The sequence below is a fragment of the Cupressus sempervirens genome, chromosome 8 (genome assembly GCF_028749045.1).
Source record: "Cupressus sempervirens isolate cs-2001-9-10 chromosome 8, ASM2874904v1, whole genome shotgun sequence".
NCBI classification, from domain to species: Eukaryota; Viridiplantae; Streptophyta; class Pinopsida; order Cupressales; family Cupressaceae; genus Cupressus; species Cupressus sempervirens.
This window is the reverse complement of record NC_143125.1, coordinates 396,831,632-396,855,812: the sequence shown is the minus strand read 5'-3', so window position 1 is coordinate 396,855,812 and position 24,181 is coordinate 396,831,632. Positions and strand designations below refer to the sequence as shown.

The 24,181-nt window shown below is 35.2% G+C and overlaps 1 protein-coding gene across 1 annotated transcript in view; it reads left to right on the top strand.

The window, feature by feature from the left end:
- PRA1.H (prenylated RAB acceptor 1.H) overlaps positions 1–19,905 on the top strand; it is a 129,808-nt gene extending 109,903 nt beyond the window's left edge. The window contains 3 exon segments of the mRNA XM_089797889.1: positions 19,200–19,271; positions 19,402–19,460; positions 19,462–19,905. Of these exon segments, the coding sequence (XP_089654015.1) occupies positions 19,200–19,271; positions 19,402–19,460; positions 19,462–19,497 (167 nt within the window). The 3' untranslated portion in view covers positions 19,498–19,905.
- Positions 19,906–24,181: the final 4,276 nt, after the last annotated feature.

Here is a 24,181-nt window from a genome sequence, read left to right as displayed (position 1 = left end):
TAAATGGGAGGGTATCTCCATTGACTTTATTGCAGGATTGCCGAGAGTTCATGGTAGAGATTCCATTTTTTGTGGTTGTGCACATAATGACTAAGTTTGCTCATTTCTATGCTATAGCGACAGACTGGTCGGTCTCTTAGGTAGCCGAGTTGTTTTTTCGAGAGGTTTTTTGTTTATATGGTCTACCTTGGACCATTATGAGCAACAGGGAGAGCAAATTTCTCAGCACTTTTTGGCAGGAATTATTCAAATTGGCAAGTATGGAATTGACACCTAGCACAAGTTACCACCGACAAACAGATGGGTAGACTGAGATAGTAAATAAATGGGTAGAGGGTTATCTCTGAAACTATGTAGTGGGGCAATAGAGAGCTTGGGTTAAATGGTTATATTTAGAGGAGTACTGCTACAACTACGACATGTCCATTCGAATGACACCATTTTGAGCTCTCTATGGCAACAACCCACTATCATTCGTAGATCTAGCCTTACAAGACAGTAGAGCACTGTTAGCTGGAGATTGGATACAAAACCAATAGGATATTCTTAGATCTCTTCGAAAGAACATCCTATAGGCTCAGAATCAACAGAAGATGTACGCTGATTGCCACTGGACAGAGTGGAGTTTTGAGTTAGATGACATGGTTTATCTTCGCCTCCAACTTTATAGGCAGAGCGCCTTGAAGAAGAGTGGATCCGAAAAGCTTTAGCCTAGATTTTGTGGTCTCTATCTCATTACCAGGAGGGTTGGTGAGGTTGCTTATGAGCTGGAATTGCCAGATGACAGCAGAATCCATAATGTTTTTCATGTGTCTTGCCTCAAGAAGGTGATTGGTCAACATGTAGTGCCTTCTGTTAGATTGCCCCTACTTGATGTGGAAGGAAAACTAGTTTTGGTTTCAGCCGAGGTGATTGAGATTAGAGAGGAGAAGCTGCGTAACAAATCCATTAGGGAGTATTTAATTCACTAGAAAGATTTCCCATATGAAGATGCCACTTGGGAGGGTGAATCAATCCTGCAACATCTAGCGTTAAGATTGTGTGAGGGCAAGCAATCCTGGGAAGGGAGGATTGTAATGTCCCCTCCTCTGCGCTAGGCCTTTCTAGCTCCTTGTTGGTCGATCTTTCCATCCAGATAGGTTAACGACATTAATCTAGAGGATGCCAGCCAGTCACAGGAATTTATTTGGTTTCGTTTGGGAAAATATTCAAGTTGAAGAGCTTTTCTATAGTTAAGTCACTTTATTTTATAAAGTGGATTTATAAAGTTACTTTATGACTTAAAGTCATTTTTCTAACAAAAGTAACTTAAGTGACTAAAAAACAAAAATGGCTTTTATCCCACATTGCCTAGTTGTTTGTACTTCCCCTCATATGGAGGTTATAAAAGCAATGAGCTTCCTTGGGATTGACACCATGAAATATATCAACAAATTGAAAGATGAAATTGGTTGCTTAAATGTGACTGGTTTTCTTAAGGACGAAACCCCTTAAGAAGAGTTTAGAGGTTGGACGTAGCCCCAACCTCCTTATTTTACTGCATTTAGGCCCGGAACTGGAGGTAGCATATTGAAGTCGGCAAGGATCGCTCTTAAGATTGTGGTAAGTTTTGCATTTAGTTATCTAGCAAGTGCAATTTATACTGTACAAATACAACATTCCAAGCAAGTTGAACATTCAAATACGGAGAGGGATATTGGGAGGTTTACTTCATCAAACCACCACAAGTAGATTGAGGAAGGAGACACAACACTCAAATAGGGAGTTCCTTTGTTAGGCATTGGGGAGTTGGCATCATATCGGGTCCACGAGTTGACAGGTCGTGAAAGTGAGGGACTGGTTGTAGATAGTGTAAGCCTAGACAAGAGAGTGGATAACATGTTTGAAGCCAAGAAATCCATGGTGCATGAGGCTTAGCTTTGAATCAAACTTTGAGGGAATGAATGTGCTGTTGAAGTAGTTATTGCGTGGAGCAATGTCTGAGGTTTATTGCGCCTCTAGAGCAGACCATAGGAAGTGTGAACAGGCAGTCAACTTTGCACAAGGACTAAATACAAAGTTTTACCATCCCTCTGGAAGGGGTCCAGTGTAGTCAACAGCTTGAGCAAGGGAAAGAAATGAACGAGTCTGGTTGACGAATTGCTCTTCCGACAGAGCCATTCTGGCTAGACCCAGCTACGTCCAAGAGTGGTTGGTTGGCCGGTACGTTGTCACGCTTAAGTTGGAGGACTCTCGTGGATCACATGCTGTAACTCCAAAATGACTCCAGCCCATAGACGAGGTAATACACATCCTGTCTGTGCTCATATTGTACTTACTCTGGATATTCTAAATCGGTTTTTGTGGCAAACTGAATTACATTTCCAAGGATATTATATACTGTTGCATGTATCTATTGTTAAAAAATGTTGGAGGTTTGAATATATGGTTGAATCATTGGCAATAATCGGCAAAAGAAGAAAACAATGATCTGCACCCACTGTTTGACAAAATACCAATTGGCACCAACTCATAACTCAAAATCATTAAAAGTACAAAGTAGAACAGAAAAGAATATTACAAGAAAGAATTCAATGATACATTCAATAGTGATCAGTTAAGGGATTTACAAAAAGAAAAGTAGGCAATTGACTCTATGTTATTTGATTACAATTGAAGTCACGATGTTCTCTCTAAATTAGAGGAATTAGAAATATATTTGTCTAAAACAGACCAATCAGATTGGAGGTTTATGTATTGGGTTTGGCATACATCAATGCTTGCTTAGGTTCAACATAAGTTATTGGAACATCCTTGTGAAGAGGTGAGACTTTCCATAGGAACTACAATGGCATTTACCTCTTCCTCCATAGGCAATAATGAACGAAGGATAGATCTAAATTCTATCTCTCCTTTATGGAAGTATGTTGATATTATAAGACCCCTTCTAGGAGGTGGAGGATTCTGTTGGAAATCTCAAGGTTGTGATGGAGAAAAAAAATATTCATATTATCGAGTGGTAGGCCATTTGTGTAGATTCCTTGAAAGAGGAGTTAAGAAATACCCTAGAAAAGGTGTTCCTATACCAAATGAAATAGTATCAAAATATATCACAGAGTATGAAGAAACATAGGGAAAATCAAGGGGATTGCAATGACCACTGAAGTAGGTTGACAATATATGGCCACTGAAAAAAAAAAGGGATTGCGATGGCCATCTATTAATATTGTGATAGAAGACCGCCGCATTTATACTACAATAACTGAGCTTGAAACTAAAATTCAAGCACTCACTCCATGCAAAAGAAAGGGACCTTTGGAAACTTCCTTACAAATTGAGAGTTGGAACATTGCTGACCAAGATATAGCAAGATACATATATGCAGTTGTGTTGCCTTTTAACTTTTTAAGTGTGTTGCATTCCCCATACTAGAAGAAGATGTTGAAAAGTTTTAATGAAGTTCCATGAGGGTCTAAGGGCAAGGGTTATGAGAAAATAAATAATAGCTTGTTAGATCAAGAGGTCAAGGGCATTGAGGATGCATTGAATGTAATGTCCCTTTTTCTAGCCCTTTATTTTTTGATGCGTTGTTATTTTTTTCCACTATGGTCCTGCAGGCTAACCAGGTCTTGATAGAGTTCAGTGCAGGTTTTGGCCTAGACACTTCCAGTTGTAGGCCAATTGGAGTTGTTTAGACAGGGTTTTCAGGTACTTACTATTTTTAGTAAGTCAGCAGGGTTTAGTCTTTTGGCCATTTTAGTATTGGAGCTAGAGCATCTCGCTAAGAGGATTACAACAAGCTATCAGACATGGTCTTTGTTTACCGTACTGGTAAAGAAATCAACGCATACAGACAATGGAACAGAATAGCAGAATTATATTCGCATATGCCAGACATACATTATGCTTGATAAGATTCATTAGTAGAAGATGAATTACAATGATCCCAGACGGGATATAAATACTATCCGCCGAACCTTCCCGAAGGAGTCCATCGGCCACAACCAGTCAGCTACAAACTATTTACCCGTCGGCTACAGAATACAGAAACACCGACGACAATCATTCCGTCAGCTACAGAAACACCGACGACAATCATTCCGTCAGCTACAGAAACACCGCCGAGACCATCTAGTCGGCTGACAGTGTTTTGAGCTCGATTGGATATTTATTTTAATGGAAAATGATTCAATAGTTATTTAATAAAGTGACTATTAAATTAAGACATATAAGTCACTTATTATTAAAAAAACCCTTTATTCTCCTAAGTGGAAAAAAGGACATTTTAAATAAAAGAATAAAAAATGAAGAGACAGACATAGGAAACTGAAGAGCCACAGCATTGAGCATTAAAAGAAGAAAGCTTGATCCATTTCAGCATGCTTGGATATTGGATTGGATTTCAATTTTCTGTTGGAGAAGCTTGGAAGTGTTTCAACGGTTTCAACTTTCATTTTCAGAACCTAAGGATGGAAACCTTCAGGCTCATTGGTGGATTGGACACAAACCCAGTTCATCAGTTGTGGTGGATTCACAATGGAGTTCACATATGGATTTACTTACTCTTTTCTAGTGTTTACCAATCTGTCTTTGTTGCTGCTTTTAAAGATTGAATCTCACGAACATATTGTATTGCCGGTTTTATTATACAATGACAATTCTGAGACTGTTTATATGAGTATTTGCTGGGTTTAATTATGAAAACTGCTGCATGCAAATATTGTTTTAAAATATCTCTGTTTAATCTTGAGAAGTTTGGGAGATTGTCCATTGGGGATATTACAGTGGTATTAGAGCTTGTAATCCTGCCAGCCTGTGAAGTTTATGAGAGATAGTTTTAGAAAAAGTATTTTCATACCAAAGTTGATTCAGAATTCTAGGTTTTTGTTAGACAATTTTAATGCTCATATGTTGAGGACAACTCTATCAAAAATGTTATTCATGATTCTGGAAAGAAAGCTTTCTGGTTGAATATGTTAAAGCAGATTTTGGTAGATAAATATTCTTAGTATTTGTGGGTTCCTATTCATAATTTGGCCAGAGTATAATAAACAGTGATACCCTAAAATCTGGAAAAGAATTGCCTTGAAAAGTTATGAAAATATTGACCTTTCCAAACCTTGCTGTGAGTATGTGCTGCTTTGCCTGAACACTTCGATGCATAAAATTATTTGAGCTTGTATAATAAAGTTTATTGTCGTGGGTTCAATTCTTTCTGAGATTCATTATCATGGGTTTTACTTTGCCAAAACTATTAAGCTCAACGATAAATTAATTGTGGGACCCATTTCCAAGCTCTTTGCATAAAGTTATAGTAAATGGGAAAGCAAAGCATTAATATTGGCACGGGGTCTGAAGTCGGCACTCCAATTCTTTAATTGTTATGATATTTATGTGAAGTTTTGCATAAGCTAATTACATAAAATCAATTTGGGAAAGAGTGATGTGCATCTCAAATATTTCAACCCAATTATGTTATGGAATAAATATTTAATTCGTAAAGATTAGGGAATGGGAATTAATATCTGGAGAACTCCAATGTTTGTTTTTTATTTCTGAATAAGTTAACCTTTGCCGTGAGACATTTCCAGATTATGAAGAATGCCAAAAGGTTATAACAATGGCACCTGGATGAAGATAATTGCAGTACGATCATATTGTGATTTGCACATACATATTTTCTATTTTGCCATTGCCATGAGGGGTATTTCTAGTGGCACTATAGTGGGTACTTAGTTATCTCAGCTGACTCCAAACTTTGAAAGATGGAACATTTATGGCAGATTGTAGACATCCTTGCCGTAAGAAGGAATGATTTTCTAAATGTCTGGGTGGTGCCTTGTTTGGGTTTAATTTTACTGAAATTCTGATTGTTACAGGGAGTCGTCGTTCTTATTGTAGTTTAAGTTAATGATTCACAATAGGTATGAAACCATTGGCTTCTGTTAGACATTATCTGGAATAGTGAATGGAGCTCATAACTGATTTTGGCTTAGTACCATGGACTTCTTATGCAGGCTGTAACCATTCCACTTTCAAAATTGACTCCTACTGTGCATAAAGTTTCAGATGGAGTCAAGGGAAAGAAAGAAAGGCATTTACAGTGTGAATGGATTCACTTGCCGTGGAAAGTAAGAGGTTGTTGAAGCACAACAATTTGCCCACCATTAGCAATTATCATTGTCATGGGTGAACAGAGCATCTGGATTCCACTAATTTGAGACTCAATCTGCAAATGGATTGCATTCATCCTCTCATATTTTGACGTGGCTTATTGGAGAAACTAATAGTGTTTTCATATAGCTTGAAGCCATCTTTTGCTGTCCAAGCCGATCTGAGACAAAGATTTATCCTCTGATGCTATTGGAAAAGGTCTTTGTTGTCAATTCTTTGCCAAGTGGTTGTTTTGGGAATAGCTTTGGTAAAGTTGGACATATGGTACATGTCTGAGAGCTCATTCTACAGTGGTGCCTGCTCGAATTTGTGCAAAATGCTTGATTCTTGGGGGGCCAATAAGCAGTTCTCAAATTACATCATGCCCAGTAATTATTCAGCTTATCTGTAATGGACTGCATTCAGTTAGTTGTGCAATAGAATAGGTATTCTGGTTTCCTAATATTGCAGTTTGTACTTTTTACTTGAGGACTCAGATTGAATACTGCAGAGAAAAGATTAAGATAGAGAACAAAGGTCTTAAATTTTGCAATCAGGCATTCAACATAACAAGTAAATTGTTATTTGTTGAGATTTCCTTATTGCTAAGTCTGCATGATTGATTTTTGTGCAACTTTATCACCCTCTGCAAATCTGTGACTATGCAACAAATGTCAGACAAAATGCTTCTGAGTGCAATCTATCAATTTCAAAAGTAAATGCAAATTGTTTGACAAATTTTGTGCGAGTTAAAAAGACAGAATGGAGCAGTGTTATTGCAGAGATTTACAGTGGAAGCAAGGGTAATTTTCAGTGCATCAGATTTGGTGGATGTAAATAAAAATAAAGAGAATGGAAAACTTTAAAAACAATCTTTTCTCGCAAGAGTTTAAGAATACATATGCCGGCAATCAGCTATCGTACTTGCAGAAAGAGCAAGAAGAGGGCAATTGGCTGTATATGATTGGCTTACAATTAAAGTCCATGAAATCCCTAGATGGTGTTCTTTCTAAATTGGAAGAATTAGATTCATAATTATTTAAACTTGATCAATCAGATTGTAGGCTCCTGAATTGGGGCTGCAGCCCTCAATGGTTGCTTTAGTCCGGCATAGGTTTACAAAACTTCCATTTTAAGATGTTAGACTTTCAGTTGCTAAGTGTCTCAGTGAGTTTACATGGATTACAGCTCCTGTATAAGCCTATAATGATGATGTCCTGAGAAGGATTCTTTAATTGATTGTGGAGAGATTTCAAGGGTTACATGATGAAAAAGGCCCTGCCTTTGTTAAGAGAGTTAAAATCTTAGAAATTATGACAAAGGTCTGATCATTTACTTTTATGATTGACCTTGAATGTGATGATTTGATTCTTCAAATGTTTCAATGCTTCTTGGCTGAAATCAGGAAGCACCTCTCAAACAATATAAGGGCTTTGTATGCACACAGTGATGTCCTTAATCCTTGATGAAAATGATGGAATATGCATGCAAATGCAATCAGATTTGTTAGCCATTTGGAGGAAGGAACAAGTTGTGCCCCCTATTGCTTATGGGTTCTCAAAAAGATTGTTTGAAAATAGAATTAAAGGTTCAAGGAGCACAATGACTGAAAATGAGCTAATATCAGTGGGCTTAAAGGTTGTAAAACATCCAAGAATGAGCAAGAACCAAATAAGAAGAGAACATATATGATTTATATGTCAAGAGACTTGGACAACTAATCATGTTTGTGGCAATTGTAAGAAAGATAAGGCAATCAAAGAAATTCAGACCAGCAATGAAGAGGACAAGAATCACATAGTTTTGTCCCAACATAGTAACACAAATTTTGGTGATGATATGAATTTGAATACTGCCAAAGGTATGGAATATTCAAAACTGTACATTGGTGATTTAGAGGTTGTAATTGACAAACACTCTATTGAGAATAGTAAAAACATGTTGGGTTCTCAAGCTGTTTCCAAAGAAGTTTATGGAACTTCATGTCATGAGAAATGTTGTGAGAAAGTTATCATAGCAGCATCCGTATCTTTACATACAAGTCAGTCAAATAGGGAGTTTTAGGCATATGATGAATCATGTAATTCTTATAGCAACAAATCACTTATATGAGAATTTAGAGGACCAATCAAAGATGGCAATTCAGGATGATGGTGATTTGGATGTCCAATCAGAAAATGCATTTCAATGACAATGATGACAAGCATGCTTTGAAGAACCCACTGAGAGTTACAAAAGAGATGGTTGTTGCAACTCTAGTATGTTATGATGACACTCATTGGTTTATTGAGGATCTTTACAAGAAGGCTCAAATGGAAAGAAGAAAAGGAGAATGGAAGGTGAATCTCTTGTTGCTGATTTACAGGTAGTCAAAGCAGCCTTTATGTAATGTTCTACAAATTCTGAGTCTTGAATCAGACTTATAATTCAGTTCTGAGATTGGCTGAGAATGATCTTCTTAATATTATCAATATTAAGTATGTTGTTGAAGGTTTATCTTGAATGTGGATTCAATGTTCTATTTCCAAACTGATAATATATAATATTGCAGACTTATTGATTGCTGGAAGTGAGATGCTTATAGGAGCAGACTGTTGTGAATTGTGTGTCCTCTAATCTGCATCCACAACCGAATATATACCTTGCTAGAGGGTGTGTTCCTTAAGGGGCATAACCCTTCACTTAACATTTAATAATACCTCTTCCTAAGTCAGCAATTTCAGGAGACTTAGTTTAGGATTTAACTAACTAAACATTAGTTTAGTCAAACACAAACAAAGACATCCCTAGAAAGTCGCTGGCACCTATAGGATAAGCAAGTATAAATATTAGATGCCAATTGTAAGATATATCAACACTAAGAGAGGTACGGTCTGTACTATCAGACTTGTAGGATTATATAGGTTAGAATCTTAACACTCCCTCTTAACCTGATAATCCTATAGAGAGATTTATATCTAGCTATCATCAATATAGATGAGTAAGCAAGTATTAATACTCTATATTTGTTTGTCTCTTATGTGGTATCATAGAACACATGTTACAAAGTCATATTACTTAAACCTATGATATGACAAATCACTGATACTATTGATATTATATAGGATAAATCTGAAGGGTAATCTCTTCATTTATCCAAATTATGATTTCATAGAAACTGGTATCATAACATGATCCTGAGTTTTAAGATCTACTAGAATACAGGATAAACCCGGAGAATACCAAGTTTCTTCTTTTATCCAATTTGTGACCTATGAACATAACAATGTCAACATCACAATATGATCTTGAACTCATCTAGATCTTACAGTAGATCTTTACTGTTTAGCACATTATCTAAGAGATCGTCACCTCTCATAATGTTTCATACGAGTATTTATTATTTTTTGAGATTGTCACCTCTTAAAATAATAAATACAAGTGAATACAAATGGTGGAGCCCATAATAGTCAATAGCCTGACAAAATAAAATTATTTTATTAATAAACAAAAGAGTACAAATGGATTACAACTCAACCATACCAAGTCTCCTCCTGAAATGTTCTATCTTTACTCTAGATAGAGGTTTGGTGAGTATGTCTGTTGTCTAATCTGTAGTACAAATGTATTCCAATTTTACAAAATTCCTATCTACCATATCTCTCACATAATGGTAAGGAATTTCAATATGCTTGGCTCTGTCATGGAAAACTAGATTCACTGAGAGCTTGATGGAACTCTGATTATCACAATGAATAATTGTAGGATTCATGGCTTGCCCAAATAATCCCACAAGTAACTTTCTCAGCCATACCCCTTCTCAAGAGGCCATCGCTGCTGCAATGTATTTTGCTTCTATGGAGCTCTGAGCTACTGAAGACTGCTTTCTGCATATCCATGAAATCATTGCTGATCCTAAACTAAAATAGCATCCTGAAGTGCTTTTCCTATCTTTAACACTTCCACCCCAATCTGAATCGGTGAATCCGTGCAAATCTAAAGCAACTTTCTCATATTTGAGTCTATAATTAAGAGTGCCTTGTAAGTATCTCATAATGTGTTTAACATCAACTAGGTGAATCTCCTTAGGTTCACACATAAATTGACTTAAGGCATGAACATCATAGCAAATATCAAGTCTTGTATTTACTAGGTACATCAGTGACCCAATCATCTGTCGGTAGAGAGTAGAATCTATTGGAGTTGATTCTGCAGCTACTTCTTTAAGTTTATGCAAATTGGTCTCCATTTGAGAAGACATAGACTTGCAATTCCACATTCCAAATTTCTACAAGATATCTGAAGTGTACTTTACTTGATTCGGTATGATACTATCAGAATTTTGTCGTACTTCCAATCCTAGGAAGTAATGGAGAAGCCCCAAGTCTTTCATCTCGAATTCTCTAGTTTGATCTTTCTTGCATTGATCTATAAGATGATCATCAACTATGATTAATAAATCATCAACATACAATATCATTATTACCATACCATCTTTATCTCTTTTATAATATAAGTTTGGATTGGCTTCATTCTTAGAGAATCCTAAGCTGATGAGATACTTATCAATCCTCTCATACCAGGCCCTGGGAGCCTGTTTAAGCCCATAAAGAGCTTTCTTGAGTCTGCAAACAAAGGCATTAGGATCATGGGTTTCAAATCCTTCTGGTTGCTCCAAATAGACTTCTTCTGAAATCTTTCCATTGAGAAATGTTGTCTTTACATCCATCTGATGTACCTTCCATCCCTTAGATGTGGCAATTGCTAAGACAACTTGAACGGTAATATATCTGGCAACAGGAGCAAAGGTTTCTTCATAATCAATCCCTTCTTTCTAAGAAAAACCTCTGGCTACAAATTTGGCTTTATATTTCTCAATACTCCCATCAGCAGCATGCTTTATTTTGAATGTCCATTTGGAAGAAACAACAAATTTTCCTTTTGGTCTTGGAACTATTTCCCAAATATCATTTTTCATAATTGACTAGTATTCTTTTGTCATAGCTTCTTTCCAGGCTGGATGTTTAATCGCATTAGAAGGATTGGTTGGCTCTGTTTTGGATAAATCAATCATATTTGTTGTATGACTAGAGAATCTTTTAGGTCTTTTACTTTCTCTGATTGATCCTGAAGGTGCAACAAAGTCTTGAGCTGCTTCAATTGTTTTTATGGCCCAAAGTGGTCTTTTCTTTGAACTTTCCTCAAGGCTTATATTTTCATCTTCAACCTCTTCTAAGTTCCCCCTCTGGGATTCGGATTCACTAATTCTTTCAGAACTTGATAAAGGAGAGGGTTCATTGGAGCTTATTACTCTTTTGAATGCAAGATCTTCCTCAAATATTACATCTCTGCTAAGTTCAATAGTTTTCTATCCAAGTATGAAAATTCTATATGCTTTAGAAGTTTCACTATACCCTACAAAGATACCTTTCCTCCCAGATGGTTCTAACTTGGTTCTCTTTTCTTTTGGAACATGAATGTATACAAGACATCCAAAAATTCTGAGATGACTTATATTGGGTTTTACTTAAGTAAATACTTCTTCAAGGGTTTTATCTTTAAGATAAGAGTGAGGGCTTTTGTTTTGAATATATACAACAATACAAGAAGTTTTTGCCCAAAGATAGTATTCTAGATTTTGGTCAAAAATCATAGCCCTAGTTGCTTCTATAATTGTCCTATTCTTTCTTTCAGCTACCCCGTTTTGTTATGAGTTATAAGGAACAGTGTACTCCCTCTTGATCCCTAATTCTTTACAAAATCTTTTAAATAAGTTTGAGGTATATTCTCCTCCATTATCTGTTCTAAGGGTTTTAATTTTATGTCCTGAAAATTTTTCAGTTAATGCTTTGAATTTTTTAAATCTTTGTAGGATTTCTTTTGATTCCTTGCATTTATAAAAATAAATCCATGTTTTCCTAGAGAAGTCATCTATGAACAAGATATAATACCAAAATCCTCCAAGAGAGGGAACGGACATAGGTCCACATAAATCTGAATGAATTAACTCAAGTACATTATTTGTTTTCCTAGTACTATCATGAAAGGGACTTCTAGTACTTTTACCCAGAGCACACCTTTTACAAATACTAGGGTGATCTTTATTTAATTTAAGTAATCCGATAACCATCTTTTCCATAGTTGATAAGGTTTTAAAGTTTAGATGCCCTAATCTTCTGTGCCATATTTTGTTTGAATCTTCTGCTTTGTGAACTAGGGCTTGAAATATTCAGTTCATACAAATATCCCTTTCTTTGACCGATTACTTTAGCTTTCTTGATGGAAAAGTTCTTAGCCCAAGTTAATACTTTGACATTCATGAATGCAACATTGTGTCCATCTTCTAATGTTGTAATTGAGATTAGGTTTCTTTTAATCCCTAGTACATAGAGTACATCTTTAAGAAGAAGAGTATTTCCTGTCTTTAGTTTCAAAGAGCAGCTACCAATTCCTTCAACTGAGTGTGCAGAGTTATCACCAATAGTAACTTCATCGTTAACTTTCTCTGATAAGGAGTCTAGAGTTTCTTTGTATCCCGTTATATGTCTTGAAGATCCACTATCAATTACCCATGCCTTATTTGAGATTTCATTTGATAGAGAGGAATACAAAACACGGTTCTCAGGGTCATAAGTCTCTTCTTCTCTAATGACATTTGTACAATTTGCCTGTTGTTTGGAATTTTCCGGAGTCCAAATTTTTCACATTTGAAACATTTTATTTTAGATAGGTCTTTCTTGGGCTTTCCATTCTTCTGATTTCCCTTTTTCTTCTTGAAGTGCTTTTTCTTGCCTTTATAAGAGTTGGCATTAAGAACGTGAAGTTTTTCGCCCATGGCTATACAGCCACGAAAATGCACTTCCTTTACATTGCTTTTTCCAACTTTTCAAAAAAAAATTCCAAGTCCTCTCCTTCGTAAGAAAGTGCATTTTCGTGGCTGTATAGACGTTGCCAAGTTTTTCATCTTCTACTTTTGGTTTTCCTCCTTTCTTTAGTTTTCTTGACTCTTCCTGAAGACAATCATTCTTGAGTCTATTAAAATCCGGAAGCTGATCTCTAGCAGTTATTCCTTGTGCAAATGTTTCCCATGATTCTGGCAATCCATCTATGGCCATGAGCGTTAGTTCAGTGTCATTAATGATAGTTCCTATGCTTGATAATTCATCTCTAATGCCAACAACTCTTAGGAAATAAGAGTTTATCGATTCTCCTTTCTTTATCTGGATGTGATTCAGTTGTCTTTTTAATGCAAGGACCCTAGTTGCATTGTTTACTTCAAATGCATTCCGTAATGCATTCATCATGTTGTAGGCAGTTTGGTGTTTCGTAAGCAAAGGTACAATATCATTCTTAACTCCATCCAAGATGATTTGAATGGCTTTTCTATTTCCATTGGTCCATATGGATTTGTGAGGCTCAATTGGTGGCTGTTTAGATGCTCCATCAACAAATTGTGTAACATTGTTTTCTTCAAGAATCATCAAGATTCTGAATTTCCATGCTTCAAAGTGTTTGATTCCATTGAATCTGTCCTCAGGCCTGATTGTATATGCCATTGAAATGGAAGACAACTGCTGAATATATAAAAGGTCTGATTACTGAAAAAATTTGCAGAGCCTTAGGTCTGATAACTTGGCTTTGATACCATGTAATGTTCTGCAAATTCTGAGTCTTGAATCAGACTTATAATTCAATTCTAAGATTGGCTGAGAATGATCTTCTTAATATTATCAATATTAAGTATGTTGTTGAAGGTTTATCTTGAATGTGGATTCAATGTTCTATTTCCAAACTGATAATATATAATATTTCAGACTTATTGATTGCTGGAAGTGAGATGCTTATAGGAGCAGACTGTTGTGAATTGTGTGTCCTCTAATCTGCATCCACAACCGAATATATACCCTGCCAGAGGGTGTGTTCCTTAAGGGACATAGCCTTTCACTTAACATTTAATAATACCTCTTCCTAAGTCAGCAATTTCAGGAGACTTAGTTTAGGATTTAACTAACTAAACATTAGTTTAGTCAAACACAAACAAAGACATCCCTAGAAAGTCACTGGCACCTATAGGATAAGCAAGTATAAATATTAGATGCCAATCTTAAGATATATCAACACTAAGAGAGGTACGGTCTGTACTGTCAAAGCTGTAGGATTATATAGGTTAGAATCTTAACACTTTAAATCTATAAATTCAGATTATTTATGTTTGTTTTTAGATAGGGATTATATTTTAAAGGTTAATGAAATATATGTTGGTCAATTAAGGAAAAAAAAGAGAGATGAAGTTAATATGCTTAACAAGGAGCTTAAGGATGCTCAGGAGGCATTAGATAATACATAAGTTTCTATTATGAAGCAGAAAATCAAATTGTTGCCACCAATCAATCTAGGGAACAAGAAATCAAAGGAAGGCGTGTGTTTTTCCAAGAAGTGATTAAGGAACTTGATAGCATTTAGTAGATTTACGAATCGGATAGCTGCCCAAAGAGATCAAGTAACAAAATTTTGTATCACATTCAACTAGTAGATAATTCTTTGTCTGAGGTGGATGCTGATTGGGCATTTGATAATCCACTTTTTTAGCTGAATGAGGAAGACTTTTGTTTTCCATGACGAAGATGGAAATGGTTATAAGATTGTGGAACCAAATGCAATTTCTATTGATGAATTTTGGTCACAAGATTGGAGTGGTGGGTCGATTACAAGAGTTAGTTATGCTGCTCTTTCTTTGATCAACTTATACTTGGTTCTAAATTTTGACTTACATATGAGTGGGATGGACTCTATGCTTAATTGAATAGATCTCAATTGAGGATTGATGGGAGTTATAGTTTGATCATATGGATGGATTTTCAGTCCTTTCCTTACTCATGACACCTATGTACCTAGGTGTTTTCAGACTGCTGACTACAGCATTAGCCTTTCCGCACCTTTGGTGTTGATTTTAGCTTTTGAGCAGTTTGATTCCTTCATTAGCAGTTTAGGATGGACAATTATGATGGATGGTATGCATTTCCATGGGAGATCATTCACAGATGTAGAGTTGTCTAATGTTGATAGCTTCTTGAGATATTTATATCTACTCATACCAAATAGCCGCAACAACGTGATATTGTGGGATCCTGGTATCGGCATGGTTGATGCAATATTTCAGCGGGGTATCGATGGGGGCCTCACAATTTTGGATATATTGCTTGTATTAGAGTAGCACGACGGATTGATGGAGCAATTTTCTTGAGGTTGATATTGTATCCAAATATTTTGGTCACAATATGCAGATGTTGATTGCTTGAGACTATAATGTCCCTTTTTCTAGCCCTTTATTTTTTGATGCATTATTGGCCCTTTCCAGCATGTTCCAATGGGCTAATCAGGTCCTTACAGAGTTTAGTGCTGGTTTTGGCATAGGCACTTCCAGTTGTAGGCCAATCGAAGTTGTTTTGATAGGGTTTCCACATATAACTTTTTATTAAGTCAACAGGGTTCAGCCTTTTGGCTATTTCAGTATTGGACATAGAGCATTTCGCTGAGAGCATTCCGACAAGCTATCACATAGGGTCTTTTGAGTTTGATTGGATTTTTATTTTAATGCCAAAAGATTCGATAGTTATTTAATAAAGTGACTATTACACTAAGTTATATATTAGTAAGTCACTTTATTTTTAAAAAAATCCCTTTATTCTCCTAAGAGGAGAAACGACATTTTAAATAATATATTAAAGATGACAAGACAAACAAGGAAAACTGAAGTCACAACAATGGGCATTAAAAGAAGAATGCTTGATCCATTTCAGCATGCTTGGATGTTGGATTTGATTTCAGTATTCTCTTGGAGAAACTTGGAAGCATTCAACTTCCATTTTCAGAACCTAAGGATGGAAACTTTCAAGTTTATTGGTGGATTGGATGCAAACCTAGTTCATCAGTTGTGGTGGATTCACAAAGGAGTTGGCATATGGATATACAGGCTCTTTTCTAGTGTTTACCAGTATGTCTTTTGTTGCTTTTTTTTAAGTTTGTATTTTGCGAAGTCATTGCTGGTTTTATGATATGGTGACAATTCTGAGACTTTATATGAGTATTTTCTGGGTGTAAATCTGAAAACTGCTGCATGCAAATATTGTTTTAAAATCTCTGTGTTTAATCTGAGAAATATGGGAGAATATCCATTGGGGATATTACGTTGAAACCCATCAGGGATTCATGGATTGAGATAGGAGTATCCATTGTTTTAGACGGGTGGAAAGATTCAAGAAATCATCTCTTGATCAATATCATAGCACTGTCCCTTAAAGTGGCAATGTTTTTAACATCAATGGATTATGAGGGACAAGTAATAGATCCACAATTTATTGCTGTTATTCTCATCTCTGACATTGAGTCAATGGAACCTACAACCGTTTTCCAAATCATAACAGGTAATGCCAAGAATTCAGAATTATAGAGCTGCTGATTTGTTAGTTGGACACCTTGTGTGGTTTACTCGCTCAATCTTATGCTACAAAACATTGGGAATAATATTGGGTGCATCATAGAGGTGTATGCAAAGGCTAAGCACATATAGATGTTCATCACAAACCACCACATCTCAAAGAATCTTCAGATTATTCTCAAATCAGAGCTATTGAAATAAGTGAACTTGAAGTGGTAATTTAATTGAGAAAAATTAAAATTAGTATTTTACATTTTCTGATTTTCATAATTTGTATTTTTTTTAAAAAATTGTCTCTATTTAATTGTATCTTTTTGGTTCCATTTCTATTAGGAGTTGTTGAGACTCATTTCGCATCTAACTAATCATCTTAAGATGACTCCATTATGGTAAATAGCAATAATTGGCCTTAATGGAGGCAAAGCAACATTGAGAGGGAAACAAAAATTAAGGATAGGAGATATGTTAGATTTGATTATAGACGAGTTCATAGAGTTTGTCAATGCAAGAGGTCTAAGAAGTAATGCTCTTCCTCATCGGTTTAAGAAGGATGCTCATAGTTGGTGGTACCTCCATGGCCAACGATTCCAATTGTTGCAGCCCCTCACAATCAAAATAATATCACAAGTTTTATTCATAACTTTAATTTAGTTCATCTTCATAGGTTGTTAGTAATTTTATAACTTTAATAATCTAATTTTAGTTGTCTACTTTGTTTTTTTCTTTATAGGTTCCTAGTTGATCTGCTTCAGAAAGAAATTGGAGCAAATATTCTTTCTTCCACTCAGTAAAGCATAATAGGTTGCAATCAAAGAGAATGGAAAACTTAGTATATGTACATTCCAACTTGCAAATCCTTTCACACAAGCAAAATGATTACAAAGAAGGGGAGTCAAAGATGTAGGATATAAATGCAGAGCACACAAACTTGGATGCTTTGACTTCTCAGCTCGCAGTTGCTACATTTGAGTACTTGGAAAATGAGAATGTTATTGGTGCAATTGATCCCATTGTCCTTGGCAGTTTTTGTGAATCAACAAATACCGATGAAGAAGAATATTTGGATAACAAATAGTCCATTAGATGAGTGAAACTTAGTATAAAGTTCTAATAATTGATATATATATATATATATATATATATAAACATGTGTTTGAACTAAAAAACCCGAACCCCTTTTCAAAACTTTGTTGCACTAGCACACCAGTTCTTTGAACCCATTTCTGAACCCTAACCTGTAACTGGCTGAAACAAAAATGAGACAATGCTAATTGCATGATTATTATTAAGTAATGATCAACCTTGTATAGGCTAATAGCTATACATCGCTGGAGTTTCTAAAAAGAAACTGAGGAAAATTGAGTGCAGAAAACATGAATATAACTAAACTAAACTGACAGAAACAAGGCTTTGAGAGAGCTGAAAATACCAGAAATGCCACCGCACGTTGGAAACCCCAAAAGATGAACTCGTGAAAAGCATTGTGTGGAGTGTGGACAGATAGGGTTTCAACATAGGTTGGGAAAATGCTCGATTTGCAGAGAAAACAGCTTGAAGAAGATAAAAGAAGGGTCTCAAGACAAAGGAAAAAGTGACTTGAAGTTAAAAAAATCGAACCTTATAAATTTTCTAGACCCCCAGCTAGGAATTTCGAATTATGGCTAAAACCTTACAAAAGTCATTAAAAAAATTCTTGCTTTGATACCATGAAACAAAAATGAGACGATGGTAATTGCATGATAATTATTGAGTAATGATCAAACATATATAGGCAGTTACATTGCTGAAGTTTCTAAAAACGAAGTAAGAAAAACTGAAAGGAGGAAATAGAAATGATTTAAATTCTAACTAAACTAAATTGATAGAATCTAAACTAATACAATACAATACTGAACATTAATATATGTAGATACTATTCTTAACACCAGCAACTTAGCTCTCTGGTATGGTCTGATGTTGCTCTGTTTTCTTTTTGTAAGTAGTTAATGAGCTTTTCAGTCCCTATGGGATTTGTCGTGCATAACTTGCCTTGTTGTTTGTATCTGGACCATATTTTTTCTGGTTCACAAAATCAAATATGAATATAAAGACAACAACTGTGATGAAAATCTCCATTCATTATTTTCTTTTAATCGCTTTGTGCTCCATATTGTTGCTCAGTAATGTTGTATCACAGAACTTGTAACTCTGCAATATTTACCCCAGTGTTGACTATCAATGAAAGGGATTTCGATTCATGATCCATTGTTCCTTGCTTTTTTCCATATATTCTCCAGTGTTGACTATCAATGACAGGGATTTTGATTCATGATCCATTATTCCTTGTCTTTCAAAGAAAGAGGTTCATTTATGTTGGCTATTAGTTGAGAATCTCAGAATATACATAATAAATGGAACAAAAACAATCATTAAATATCTTTGGCAATTTATAATAGATTTTTTATTTTTTTAACTGTAATTCAGATAACTTGTACCTAATTTTATGTTCCTTTGTATTTAAGATACCATTTATTTTTATATGACTAGATGTAATGAAAATGAAAATGGAAATATAGAAACTACAGTTTTTATGTTACCATGTGATAAGTATATAGAGTTTTTAATGGCATCAAAGTGTATTTACATTTGGGAACTGAATTTGTGCATGCAGCCACAACAGCCATAATGATTTATTGTAACATAGCGTTAGCCCTTTGTTGGGCAGGAATCTTCAGTTTGACAGGTAAAGCTTGACTATATTGTTTTAGTGGCTCAGATATTAATTGGTACCATATTGGTCTTTCCACTGTAGATCTCACTGAGAGTTTGTTGCAAATATATTTCATACCTGAAACTTGTATTTGTTTCTTCAGTTTTGGTCACCCACAGTTCATTGCGAAAGCTAAAACCAATTAATCACCAATTGAAAAAGAGAAAATCAAAGTAAAATGACTTTCAGGTGGAAATAAGAGTGCCCATTTAGTTTGATACCTTCCAGGAAACAATAAATGGTTTCGGACTCTGAAGCAGTATTAGGAGTTCATGGTTTTTCTCAATGGATCAAACTTGTCAATGATCTGTGTGTAAAGTAATAAGTTGTAATATTTTACAGCAAATGTCTTGTAGTCAATGTATTTTTAATGGTTCCTTTAGACAAAAAGCTAATGCTCAGTAGGATCACCTTTCTATTTTCGGTCTGGTTAGATTAAAAAAAAAAAAAATTCTAGCATGCTGTTTACATGATATAGTTAAACTAGGTCATAAATGCAGCTCTCTTTTTGAAGAGTCAGAGAACATATTTCTATTTAGATTCTGCCAATAATTGAGTATTGGCATTCTTTTCAATATCTAAAAAGATGGTCCTCTCAGTTCCAAAATGCTTTTGACGTAGCGTGCATTGTGTTGAAAACATGTAACAGGATTGAAGGTTTGTTTTCATGCACCAAAATGTTGTAGTTGCAATAATTGAGATTTGGAACCCATGAAATGCTTCCATGTGCAGGCTAATGAAAACAAACAAGAATTGGTGTGACCTAAGAGCTGCTTGGTGGGTGTATCATGCGATCAGTTCAACTTTTTTGTATTTAACTTGCTGTTGCTTTCCTCATCTGGTTTGGTATTGTTTTTTTTTTAATGATCTCTTCTTGCTATGGCCTACTATGCATTCTTCAGCTTAAAAAGCTTGTATAAACTAGCTAGGCAAGGGGCAGACAAACAAAGATGCAGAAAACTTTCAGGTAGAGAAATATAATTTTATACCAGAAGCAAATGTTGAAGTGATGAGTTAATGATTTTGCTTCACCTCTGACCACATAAGCTTAGAATAGAATAGAAGACTTTTAATGTCCATGAGGTTAAGGATAGCCTATGGGACAACAAACCCTTCAGTTTTAGCATTGTGAAGTGCTAACCTTCTGCAATTTAGTTTAGTATTGAGCTCTTCCATTTTCTCCACCCAATTTTTGCTGAATAAATATTGATATAAAGTGCTATTAAAGTACTTTTATAGCTGATCCTGATGTCATTCTGTGCTTTACAATCTTAAATAAAGTGGTTTTCTGTTTCCATTGCTCTTGTGTGCATTAATTAAACTCTCTTCTCATACTTCCTTTGGCCTTTTCTCCCTCCTTGTTTCACACTGAAGCAATGCAAGTTAGTCCTCAGCTGTGCAATGAAAATCTTTTACCTCCATGAGATACTGGCCTCTATATAGGCCTGTTTTTTAATCATCCATGCTTGGTTAAATATTTCAAATAAATACTTCTTTCTTCTAACCATCTTTTCCTAGTCTTGCAAAAAATTTCAACAAGTCTTACTTTTGTTACTATTTTTCCGAGTTACCAATTTGGATGTGGATGCAGGAAGTGGATACGAGATGCGATGTTTATTTATTTATTTTTGGTACGGATGCATTTGGAAACACACACAGATGTGTGTGTGTGTGTGTGTGTGTGTGTGTGTGTGTGTGTGTGTGTGTGCAAAGAATTAAACAAAGTAATAAATACAAGAACTTAGAAATGTGTGTGTGTGTGCGTGCAAAGAATTAAAGAAAGTAATAAATACAAGAACTTAGAAATATACAAACATACATAATTTGATAGTATCATATGATACTTCACCATTGATCAAGATTCAAGATATTTCATATGTCAATTAAATAGTTCAAGCTTCAAATTAAAACTTCATAGGCACAAATATTCATGTTTTAGAGTCCAAGTCCAAACTACAGAATAAAAAACATAGTTCGCGATTCAATGTTCACTAATTAGAATCATAAGGATTCTAAAGAAAATCTGGATCCTCCTCATCTCCAATCACAACAATGTCCATATCATTTGAACCAAGAATGGTTCCACTTGCGCTAGCTGAACCTGTGTGTCATGGACATGTCATCACTATCATCCATCATTGTAGTAAGATCATGAAAGTGTTGCATCCAAGTTTGCACACTCAAGGAGTACATCCTAAAGTTTGGTTGCCCCATCCATGTATTCATCATCATTACGTGACAAAAGATGCAAGTTGGTATGAATGTAGACCAAGTCCTTAGCTTTCAATGACCCCAACCGACTACGCTTCACTGAATGAATATAGGAGTATATATTCCAATTCCTTTCAGCAACATAAGAACTTGCAACTTGTATTGTGTTTACAAAATTAATTTTTAAAAATTAAACATTCAAACAAAAAGTAAATAACAATATGATAGATGTTAAACACTAGATTGTAGAATACAAGTTGTAATCTAAAAACAAAATCAAAACTTACTTGTGAGAGGATTTTAATTGCAAGAGGTTGTAGATGCTTGTGTGGCAACTTACATTAATATTTAATTTCTTTCAAGAAACCATACTAGAAATTAAAATGTGTAGTTTAAGATTATCAAACTTGATTAAAATTTTCATCTTTCGAAAGTGGAAAATATGAGAAATTAGGCTCTAGATTAATGATACTTGCAACAATTGCTACCAAATATAATTTGTTGATAGTTATTAATATTTACTTTAACACCTTACCAAAGAACCCAAGAGGACAATAACTAAACTATCAAATTAGTGTTGTTTGCAAAATTTTAATTACATTTTGCAAAATTGAGAAGACTTGCATTAATTAAAATGATTATCAAGGCACCATTTTAAAAAAAGGTTCGTATTATATGACACAAAACAAAGCTCCCATAATTTATAATATATAATAATATTAAATTACTCTCTATCTATATTTATATGATTTTGGATTTATGATTATATATTTATTTTTTATGTTAAGAGATTTTACAAATATATGCGTAGCTCCTTTCAAGCATTAACATTAGATCAATATTTAATTTCTTTCAAGCAACCATGGTAGAAATCCAAAACATTTAATTTCTACATGCAACCTCTTAGAAGCGTCAATATCTACTAAAATGCAAGCAAAGGTGTCGTAAAGAGTATCAAAGGATTCGTCAACAACCATGAGAAACATATCTAACTCTTTCAAGGAGGGGATCGACCCAATGATGAAGGGGTAGATAGGGAAGCCTAACCCAAATAAGCATCTTGTAGAAGAACTCCAAAGAAGGTTTGAAATCCCCATGCCAGGGCGTCATTGTCAAAGGGAAACAATTCTGCGAGGTTAGAAAATGCTTGGATATAATAGATTGCCTTTCTAGAACATGATCAAACTTGGCAAAAAAAAACCCATAGCTAAAGGAAAGAGTGTATTGAAGCTGAAATGAGAGGCTCCTAGTGCTTATAATCCAATTATCAAGACCAAGGAGAGAGGGGGAGTGTAGTGCAAAAAACCCTAAATCTACAAATGATTGCCTGAGATGATAGGTCAAAAACTACCAAATTAAACTATGCCACAATATCCTCTAGCACAATGGAAATATATCGTAAAACTGGAAATGGCACCACCTCAGCCTTACCAGTTCTAGCTATAGCCCTCTCTGTGTAAGTACCACATTTAATTTCTTTCAAGCAACCATGGTGCATGATGCTGGTGTGATTGCTATTGCTAGTTCTGTCCAACAAAATGTTAATGTCATTCCTCTGATGGAGAACTCCAATGCTAATCTTGTCCATATCTCTCTTGTTGGTTATGTTGTTGTTGGTCCTTGTCTTATTTCTATCTCAGGGTCTTAGGCTTGGATCTCTCAACATTAACATGATAAGGCTTCTATGGTGGAGGGGTGGGTCCCAATTATTGGAAAACACCATAAGAAGTCCCCTCATTTTGACATGACTCTGCATTCCCAAAAAAAGGGAGGCAAAGGAAAATCTTAGTTTTTCCTCGGAGGTTGTGGGTTCTTGGTTTTGAAACCCAGTGGGTAGTTTGGGCTTTCTTTTTATTTTTCTATACTACTAGTTTTGTTTGGTCTTGAATATTGTCGTCCTTTGCAATATTCCTTTGGTTTGTCTTGGGTGTCCTGTCAGTGTCTATTGGCAACATTCTATCTTGGAGCTTTTGTTGAATATCATTATGCTCTAAAGTTGTAAAGAGTTATGGGTCCCTTCAAAACCCGTTTTTACATTAATCGAAAAACAACACATAAACCCAAGAAATGGTAACATAAAATCTTATCTCGTCTCATCTATTCTATTCTATTATTTCATATACCATCATTAACATGATTACAATATAGGCTATGGGTTTAGATGACTTTCCTTCGCTATTTTTTCCAAAACTAATGGGAGATTATTGGCAATGATACCGACATGGCAACTAGAGAATTGTTGTCCTCAGGAGGGCTCTTAAAAGGACTAAACAATACTTTTGTAATGCTTATTTCTAAGAAAACAAGAGTAAACAAGATGTCAGAGTTTTGCCCTATTATTTTGTGCGACGCTATATAAAAAATTGTCTAAAATGTTGGTTAATAGAGTTAAGTCGTTTCTAGACAAGTTCATCCACCCTATTCAGAAAGGTTTTGGCTCGGGTAGGCATATAACTAGTATTGTTGTTATGATTGTTGAAGCTATGCACTCTGGCAAAAGGGAATAAAAAAAATATGATTCTAAAGTCAGATATATGCAAAGCCTATGATATGGTCTCATGGCTTTGGTATTCCTAAAAAAATATGGCTTTGAAGGAAGCACCCTCACTTTAATAGAGGCTTATGTTCATTCACCCAAATTAGTTCTCCTAAAGGTTTTCTCTCGTCTTCTA